This window comes from Phoxinus phoxinus (genome assembly GCF_949152265.1).
Source record: "Phoxinus phoxinus genome assembly, chromosome: 2".
Taxonomy (NCBI): Eukaryota; Metazoa; Chordata; class Actinopteri; order Cypriniformes; family Leuciscidae; genus Phoxinus; species Phoxinus phoxinus.
The window spans coordinates 2,923,357-2,934,353 of record NC_136877.1 but is presented as its reverse complement, the minus strand read 5'-3'; the positions used below and the strand labels follow the sequence as shown (position 1 = coordinate 2,934,353).

General features: G+C 38.7%; 1 protein-coding gene across 2 annotated transcripts in view; it reads right to left on the bottom strand.

Annotated features, from left to right (window-relative positions):
* Positions 1–10,997, bottom strand: part of acsf3 (acyl-CoA synthetase family member 3) — a 77,361-nt gene that overhangs the window by 48,720 nt on the left and 17,644 nt on the right. For both annotated transcript variants that reach the window (XM_079598206.1, XM_079598207.1), the window contains exons 5-7: positions 9,753–9,898; positions 3,700–3,797; positions 1,359–1,485 (exon numbers count right to left, since the gene is read on the bottom strand). In XM_079598206.1, coding sequence (XP_079454332.1) covers positions 1,359–1,485; positions 3,700–3,797; positions 9,753–9,898 — 371 coding nt within the window. The remainder of the gene's footprint in view (positions 1–1,358; positions 1,486–3,699; positions 3,798–9,752; positions 9,899–10,997) is intronic.

Genomic DNA, 10,997 nt, shown 5'->3' with positions numbered 1-10,997 from the left:
AACTCTGGTTGTAGTAAATAGTGCTATATACTGTAAATAAAACTGCCATTGGCTTCTCCTAAGATCCACTGGTGAACAGCACTGTGTGAATGCTTCCATTGCTGTGTGAAACTGAGGCGCTCATGGAACAGCAGAGATGTAGTGATGACCCTCAGTAACGACGCAGATGTGCTTATTAGCAGCGATTTTGCAGTTGTGCAATTAATAAAAAGTGATAACTCCGTCACACACACACACACACACACACACACACACACACACACACACACACACACACACACACACACACACACACACACACACACACACACACACACACACACACACACACACACACACTCTACTAAGAAACTACAGTACATACTACCAAAGTCCCTTTAAGGCAAGTCATGTGACTCGGCGGCCATCTTTGAAACGCCTATTTCCGTCACGCAAGTTCAGCTCGTATCTCTTTAAATGGGGACACACCAAATTCTCCAAAGCTGATTCACATTTCACCAAGCTTACTATTATATATGAAATCACCAATGACAACAATTTTCTCTAAAATTCTCTCTAAACGCTCAAATCATGACAAAAAACGGCAAACTTGTTACTTGATGGTTACACCGCATGACAATTTAGTCATTAACGGAAACTTTTTTTTGAATACAGCATGTGATGTTTTGTTTTTAGTTCAAAGCCATATGAAGCCAACAAGAATACAAACTATACACAGTATTGTCATCTCAAGCAACAAAAGTTTTTTAAGGCTTTGGTTTTTGTTTAGTTAACTAATAACCTGTGTGCCACATCTCTCAAAACAGACCAGGTTTGACATTAAGGGCATAAAACTACTACAATATGAATATGACACATGACTGACATGAGTAATATATGACCCTGGATCACGAGTCGCACGGGTATATCTGTGGCAATAACCAACTATACATTGTATGGGTCAAAATTATAAATTTTTATTTTATGCCAAAAATCATTAGGATATTAAGTAAAGATCATGTTCCATGAAGATATTTAGTAAATTTCCTACCGTAAATATATAAAACATGTATTCTTGTGAGTGAATGCAGCACAATCGTGAACATAAATGCACAACTTTAAGTCATTGGGGTTTGCAATGACATAAAGCCGAATCAATAAATCATGACAGAATTTTCCTTCTTGGTTGAATAAATCAAAAAAATGTCCTGCTTTTGTGGTATCAAACTGGACCATTATTACGTCATCTCCTCTCTCTCCTCGTATCCTCTGATTTGTCTTGTGCTTCACTCAGACAATACAGACAATCAAACCTTCATCAAGCTCCACATATTCTGTACATGCATTAGCATAACAAGCAGTGAGTGTGAGGACAGTACCCGTTTTGAACCATCCGTCCTCAGTGAAAGTGTCTGCCGTCTCCTGAGGTTTATTCCAGTACTTCTGAAAGACAGAAGATCCTCGAACCAACAGTTCGCCCTCCTTCCCCTCCAAACCAGCCTTCACCTGCGAATAACACACACACAGGTCCAGAATAACACACACGGGTCCAGAATAACACACACACAGGTCCAGAATAACACACACGGGTCCAGAATAACACACACACAGGTCCAGAAAAACACACACGGGTCCAGAATAACACACACACACAGGTCCAGAAAAACACACACGGGTCCAGAATAACACACACACAGGTCCAGAATAACACTTACGGGTCCAGAAAAACTCACACACAGGTCCAGAATAACACACACGGGTCCAGAATAACACACACAGGTCCAGAATAACACACACACAGGTCCAGAATAACACACACACAGGTCCAGAATAACACACACGGGTCTAGAATAACACACACACAGGTCCAGAATAACACACACGGTCCAGAATAACACACACACAGGTCCAGAAAAACACACACGGGTCCAGAATAACACACACACAGGTCCAGAATAACACTTACGGGTCCAGAAAAACTCACACGGGTCCAGAATAACACACACACAGGTCCAGAATAACACACACGGGTCCAGAATAACACACACACAGGTCCAGAAAAACACACACGGGTCCAGAATAACACACACGGGTCCAGAATAACACTTACGGGTCCAGAAAAACTCACACGGGTCCAGAATAACACACACACGGGTCCAGAATAACACACACACGGGTCCAGATTAACACACACACACACGGGTCCAACATAACACACACACACACACGGGTCCAGAATAATACACACAAACACGGGTCCAGAATAACACACACACAGGTCCAGAATAATAACACACACGTGTCCAGAATAACACACACACACAGGTCCAGAATAACACAGACACGGGTCCAGAATAACACACACACACACGGGTCCAGAATAACACACACACACAGGTCCAGAATAACACACACACACACGGGTCCAGAATAACACACACACACGGGTCCAGAATAACACACACACGGGTCCAGAATAACACACACACGGGTCCAGAATAACACATACGGGTCCAGAATAACACACACACGGGTCCAGAATAACACACACACGGGTCCAGAATAACACACACATACGGGTCCAGAATAACACACACACGTGTCCAGAATAACACACACACGGGTCCAGAATAACACACACACACACGGGTCCAGAATAACACACACACACACAGGTCCAGAATAACACACACACACACGGGTCCAGAATAATAACACACACGGGTCCAGAAAAACACACACGGGTCCAGAATAATAACACACACGGGTCCAGAATAACACACACACGGGTCCAGAATAACACATACGGGTCCAGAATAATAACACACACGTGTCCAGAATAATAACACACACGTGTCCAGAATAACACACACACACAGGTCCAGAATAACACACACACGGGTCCAAAATAACACACACACACACACGGGTCCAGAATAACACACACACACAGGTCCAGAATAACACACACACACACGGGTCCAGAATAACACACACACACGGGTCCAGAATAACACACACACGGGTCCAGAATAACACACACACGGGTCCAGAAAAACACACACAGGTCCAGAATAACACACACAGGTCCAGAATAACACACACACGGGTCCAAAATAACACACACACACACACGGGTCCAGAATAACACACACACACAGGTCCAGAATAACACACACACACAGGTCCAGAATAACACACACACACACACGGGTCCAGAATAACACACACACGGGTCCAGAAAAACACACACACACACGGGTCCAGAATAACACACACACACGGGTCCAGAATAACACACACACACGGGTCCAGAATAACACACACACGGGCCCAGAAAAACACACACACACACGGGTCCAGAATAACACACACACACGGGTCCAGAATAACACACACACGGGTCCAGAATAACACACACACACAGGTCCAGAATAACACACACACACGGGTCCAGAATAACACACACACGGGTCCAGAAAAACACACACGGGTCCAGAATAACACACACACGGGTCCAGAATAACACACACACACAGGTCCAGAATAACACACACACGGGTCCAGAATAACACACACACGGGTCCAGAATAACACACACACGGGTCCAGAATAACACACACGGGTCCAGAATAACACACACACACAGGTCCAGAATAACACACACACACGGGTCCAGAATAACACACACACGGGTCCAGAAGAAGGGTTTGTAGGTACCTGGGTTCCCTTTCGGTTGCCCTCCGCGATCACAGTGCCGGCGGTGTTCGTCATCATGATACGCACTTCCACTCCTGGCAGAGGAACTCCAACCGCACCTGGAGAACACACAAATCTCGATTATATTCTCGTATTATTTTTATTTCGATGGCTTATATGCAGTTTTTGGTCGGACTATTGTTACAGCTGCACGATTGATTAGTCATTAAAAGATCGCAATCTCGATTCAAACACCCACGTGATTTTATTCCTAAATTCGGATCTATATATTAAACCTTTGACAAGACCGATCACAGCGAACTTTTAGATCTGTGTTCTGACCCAGAGAGAGCCGTTGTCATGTATATATAGTATAAACGGTCTTTTCAATCCACAGTATCATTATTTCTGTCTTACAATCATTTAAATGATCACAGACGAACTGGGATAAAAGTTTATAGTTCGGATATAAACACTGATGTCTACGGTAGCGAGTAAACTTGACGCTATCAATTCCATAGTTACACCAGTAGGTGGCGGCAAGTGCCTGTTAATTCTTTCTATTTGTCATTGAATCATTCATTCAAGAGTGATTCTGATTCATCCGGTAATGAAACAAATGAAGTATTTATGAGTGAGTCATTGAATAATTCACTCAACTTGAATAAAAAATAGATTTATAGATTGCAGCAATTAACATTTTGTCAGAACAGTTTTTTTTTTAATTTTCTACTCGTGATCTCTATTTGAATCAAAACAATCATGATTCTCAATTTATCCAGAATCGTGCAGCTCTACTATTGGTTTACCATTTTTTTTTTGTATTGTGATCAAAAGCATTAATTATACAGCAATTTCTGAGAAAGGTAAAGGCCAAGTTTGATTTTACTACTGAATTTTTGTCTGTGTTTGGACAAAACGATTAATCACATCCAAAATAAAAGTTTGTGTTTACAATAATATACAATTATATAATTGATATATAATATAATAATATATATATGCAAATAATATGCATATGCAAATATATGTAAATATATATGCAAATAATATGCACATATTTCTTAAATATATACATGCATGTGTGTGTGTGTTTATATATACAAAATAATTATACACAGTACACACACATATATTATATAAACACAAACTTTTATTTTGGATGCGATTAATTGTTTCACAGCCCTAGTTTGGAGAGGCTTCATTTTGGATTCTGGGAGAATTAATAGTACTAATAAAATGAGGGATGCACCGATATGAACATTTTGACCGATACCGATAACCGATAATTCTTTATATTTGAAAGCCGATAACCGATATATTGGACGATAAATCTAAATCCAAATTTTTATATACATTTTTGAGCGCCGGATTACAGTAACAAAAGTCTCACCATGTCCCAAACACACAATTAATATGTTCTCATTATAATTTTATGAAGCCGATATGACATACATGACGATATGTTGCACTTTACTGTATTTTCCTTTTTTCCAATCATATTTCAAGCAACTCAAAACCATCATGTTGAACAGTGTGAATCTGAAGTGTTTATTATTTATCAGCTTTAATATATCGGCCAAATTTTCTTACCGATAACATTAAAAATTAACATATATTGTGTACAACAAACTGTGTATAATTATATTGTATATATAAATAAACACACATGCATGTATATATTTAAGATTTTTATTTATTTATGTATAAAATATTTATATTTATATATAATAGAAATTATATGTCAATATGCATGAAAATATTTTTTACATATATACATGCATGTGTGTGTTTATATATACAAAATAATTATACACAGTACACACACATATATTATACAACCACAAACTTTTATTTTGGATGTGATTAATCGTTTCGCAGCCTTAGTTTGGAGAGGTTTAATTTTGGATTCTGGAAGAAATATTAGTACTAATACAAAAATACTCTTCTTGCAAAATATCCATGATAAAAAAATTCAATGTTCAAGCATCTCCAACATACTAATGTTTGAAAAAAACAAAACAAAAAAAACACAGCCTATTGCAAAGTGTGCTCGATCTGACTTATAATATCACACACACACACACACACACACACACACACACACACACACACACACACACACACACACACACACACACACACACACACGTGTGTAATCTGACCATTAGGGGCTTGTGTGTGAATATAAATGAGACGGGGGGGCTGATCGGAGGTCTATGTTCAGTGTCCACTGGGATATATACACTGGAATGTGGTTGTCCCTGTAGCAGCATTCGTGTCACAAAATGAGAAAAGGACACAATAGCACCCAGACTGCTTGAAGAAGCCATTAACAAGCCTCCAGTCCCTCTGCCCATCACAAGCTCTCATTAAAACAGAGCACACACACACACTCATGTTTTATTCAAAGCCTCGCGCACAGCAATCCACACTGTGCTCAATCCACAGGGAGTGGCCGAACCTAGTGCAACACAAAAGGAAATAAAGCGTATGTGCATTATTACTACTATTGGCACAATTTGATTTATTTTTCTCTGCTTTACCCTTCCGAACGGCTTGTTTAACTAGATTTGTGCATTATCTTGAAGATGTCAATGGTGTTCGCCTGTGTAAAACTCAATGCTACACTCTCAAAAGACATGGTACAAAAGTGGTCACTGCGGAACAACAGCACACACATATTCATATTTACAGTTTAGGTACTAATAATCCTTTGGGGATAAGTAAGGTACAAAGATGATCCTTTTGGAAGGGTAGTGACCGCTTTTGTGCTTTTGTACCTGTTTTTCTGAGATTGTAGGTGTTCATGTCAATAACACACCCTAAGTATGAGAAACCGGACAGTTTTCGCTAAATTGGACACTTATAACTCGACTAACAATAAACACGTATTATAATTTGTTAAATTGGTTACTTTTTACTGTTTTAGATTTGTTTCGTTTTATGTTGCCCTATCCACCTTATTCCTGGCGATCTCACTGCGCTTTGAGTTATGGGCGGCACTTCCGGTTTGGGGAACTTCCATTCAAAAAGGCGGAAACTAATCATTTCAAATCATAAGTTTGCCAAACAAATAAAGCTGATCCGTTAGTTTGACTGGATGAGCTGTCCATTTCCCTTCATGGTTTATTTTCAGGCATCATGAGAATAACACACACTTGGTATTTTAACGTGACATGTTATAACAAGAATATCTACGGCAAGAGCTCTGTTCAGTCGCTGCTTTCTTTTCCTCGTGATCTTTTTCTTTTTTCCCTTTGCTATCCGCTGTAAAAGTATGAAAAATGACAACATATACTGCGCATTTATGGTCTGTTTCCCGAATTTAATTTACGATATATTCCATTAATAATTCACTGGAATGCATGAATAATCTCTCGTTATTCTCATCAAATCCTCACGTCTCTTTCCAGGTTTGCTTTCACAGGTAAATGCAATTTATAATCTGTCAAAATGACGGAAATCATTTTGAAGTAGTAACACATTTTTGATTAAGGCAACATAAGTTACAGATATTACAGTGATATTTAACCAAAGACTCGCGCTTTTGGGGTTATTTGGTCTGCTGAAAGTTCCTTGTTGATGCATTTACACTTTAAAATTTCCTTTTAATGTTCGATGGTTGAACGGTGAGTAGATTAATGTCGTTTTATGGTGACACTTTCTTAAATTGCGCCTTTTCACTGATTGTTTACAGCTTAACGGAAGTTACACCCATAATTCGCGCAAAGCGTCATGGGGCGCAGGAATAGTGTGGATAGATTATTTCCTATTTTTCTATTTCCTTTTCCTGTTTCTGACGTCACACACTACCTTGTAACCAATCAGATCAACGTGTGATCGTCAACCAGTGGATCTCTGAGTGAGTGAGTGAGTGGAGGTGGGGCTCATTTGCATATTCATAGAACCGTGTATACTAAATGAGGGTGTCGAGTTACATTCATATATTTTAAGTAGTGCTGTCAAAGTTAACGCGTTAATAAAATCTAAACAAAATCTAAAATGTTTACTTTGTTTTAGTAAATTGCTCAGTGAAAAGAAAGAAAAATAATGGGAACCTGGTATTGCTTTGTTCTTTCTTCATGTGTCTAATAGACATGAACACGTTCTTTGAAAAACATCTATGACCTTTGAAACATGTCTCGTCTTCATGCTCTATGTTGACTATGGTTTCAATAATAAACATACATTTGCATAAAGCATCCATATTTATCCATGCCCATAATGATTAGAGTATTACAATCTTGAAAAGTATTAATTTAAGGTACATTTAGAATTGATAAAAAAAATGTGCGATTAATTGCGATCAATCACAAGTTAATCATGCGATTAATCGCGATTAAAGTTTTTAATCGATTGACAGCCCTAATTTTAAGGCATGAATACATTTTTTCAAAGAAATACAACTTTTAAATATGTCATTTTGGTGATCAAAGATTTGTTTTAAGGGATAATATTGTTGACTACAGCGGGACTTTAAAATGTATTATCCATGAGTTCCTGAGATCTCCTTAAAATCATTGAAATCAAGAATTGCGTTATTTTCCTGAACTGACTGAAATGAAAATCCTACTCTTCAGTAGACTCGGATATTTACAACAAAAGGTACAGCCATGATTTGGTTCACATTAGATCAGACTCATCATAAATCATCTCTGGTGATCACAGTCAACCCTGTGACTGATATTGATTGACTTCAACCTACTTCTCTGGCGTCTCACGGGGAAGAGAAGGACGTGTTAACCGTGGCAAACTCCTCTTTAATCATCACCTCTGAGCTTTAACTCCAGCAGAACTAGTCACTAATAAAACTACACGCCACAACAATCCTCACACACCCGCAGCAGAGCAAAGAAGAGTTGCGAGACGAGCACTAAAAGTGCTTTGATACCGACACTAAGAGGAGACGTGGAAGCTGACAGGAGCAGTTTGATCAGAAACACCCATGGAGAGTTCCTCAGGAGATAAAACAACACAACACAGACAAAAGAAACACAAACAAACTACTTCAGACTGGAGTTTGATCCGGGACAACTTAAACAACAACATATACCGGTTACGGAGACGAAACATTAAGGATAATTCGACATCCGTAGAAGCAAAAGTAAAAAGATGATAATATAGAGACCCAAACTGTCCCATTTCAGAGTCTAAAAGAATCAAGAGGTTTACAAAACCAGCTATTCGTTAGCAATCACAATCATCTCAGCTAAGCTAACAACTAAATAACATACAGGTGAAACTCGAAAAATTTGAATTTATTTCAGTAATTCAACTTAAAAGGTGCAACTAATGTATTATATACTCATTAAATGCAAAGTGAGATATTTCAAGCCTTTATTTGTTATAATTTGGATGATTATGGCTTACAGCTTATGAAAACCTGTTCACAATATTCTAATTTTGAATTTGAGGTTTTCATATTGGGTCACGCGTATTACACATCTGTGACCCTGGACCACAAACCCAGTCTGGAGTCGCACGGGTATATCTGTGGCAATAGCAACTATACATTGTATGGGTCAAAATTATCCATTTTTCTTTTATGCCAAAAATCATGAGGATATTAAGATCATGTTCCATGAAGATATTTAGTAAATTTCCTACCGTAAATATATAAAACATGTATTTTTGTGAGTGAATGCAGCACAATCGTGAACATAAATGCACAACTTTAAAGGAGATTTTCTCAATGTTTAGATTTTTTTGCACCCTCAGATTCCAGATTTTCTAATATTAATATCTGACCAAATATTGTCCTATCCTAACAAACCACACATCAATGAAAAGCTTGTTCAGCTTTCAGAGTATGTATAAATCTCATTTTTTTTTTTAAATTACCCATGTTTTGTGGTCCAGGGTCACATATGCAAAAAGAAGCAAAATATCGAGCATTCATAAAACAAATAACTATTGGTAAAAAAATACCCTACTAGGTTTAGAGATTTTGTAGTGTGCATCAGATCTCGAATGAGTCTACGTGAGAGGAGTCTTATTTATTAAGCTTTCAATTTCAAATAATGTACCCATGTGACTGGTTTTGAGGTCACATTTATGAAATGATGCAGTACCGGGTACACATGGTCCTTTAAGTGGGTTTGATAGTGCCATGCCGATCTCCGTCATGCCGTAGCGCTCCAGCAACACATGACCTGTGATCTCGGCCCAGCGCTCCAGAACGGGCTGAGGAAGAGCAGCCGAACCAGACACCATCAACCTGAGACACAGAGAGAACACGTCATCGTCTCCAGTGGGAAATTATGTCAAGTCCAAGTCACCTTCATTTATACAGTATGTAAGCAATAAGTTAGAGAGGCTGTCCTGTATCGTGAATAAGTCACGGCTGAAGGGCGCTGCGACACACAGAGACAAAGCGACACGATCCCATTCATTCCCAATGGAGCGCTGGCGACAGAATGTTCAGAAATGTCCACTTTATGCAAATGAGAAGCGATTTTCGCAAGCGACAACCAATAGAGAGCCTAAGTCCCTCCCCTTCCGGTGGACCATGGGACCTTATTTCGGAAAAATATTGTATGGTAGTCAATGGCGAGAGACAACAAATATTTTGATCTCGTTTGAATTGTGCCCTGAATTACACATATGATGTTTGTCAATTTAAAAGATACATTTTAAAGTCAAGAAAGTCAAGAAAGTAAAACTGTTGAGGTATAAGACTGTGAAAATACGTCATTACAAAGACTACAAACCCAAAAGGTGCACATGTGACGTCATACATTTTCTCTCAATGAATGAAGCTAACTTTACTGAAGCTAACTTTACTGACGCTAACTTTACCGAAGCTAACTTTACCGAAGCTAACTTTACCGAAGCTAACTTTACTGAAGCTAACTTTACTGAAGCTAACTTTAGCTAACTTTACTGAAGCTAACTTTACTGAAGCTACCTTTACTGAAGCTAACTTTACTGAAGCTAACTCTACTGAAGCTAACTTTACTGGAGCTAACTTTACTGAAGCTAACTTTACTGAAGCTAACGTTACTGAAGCTAACTTCTGTCATGTTTTCTATAGTCTCCCGTTATAATCGTAACGTTACGCCGTGATGCCGGAGTGTGTTGTACCAGACTGCACACACACACGAGCAACGGTGACGTATAGTGCGAGACGAGAGATGAAGTTCATCGAGTGATTTTCACATAAAACTAAACGTTACTCTTCAGTTTTATGACAAACTGCGACTTTCTTGACTTTCATAATTATCTTTTAAATTGACCAACATCATATGTGTAATTCAGGGCACAGTTCGGACGGAATAAAAAGAGAAGTTGTCTCTCGCCATTGACTACCATACATA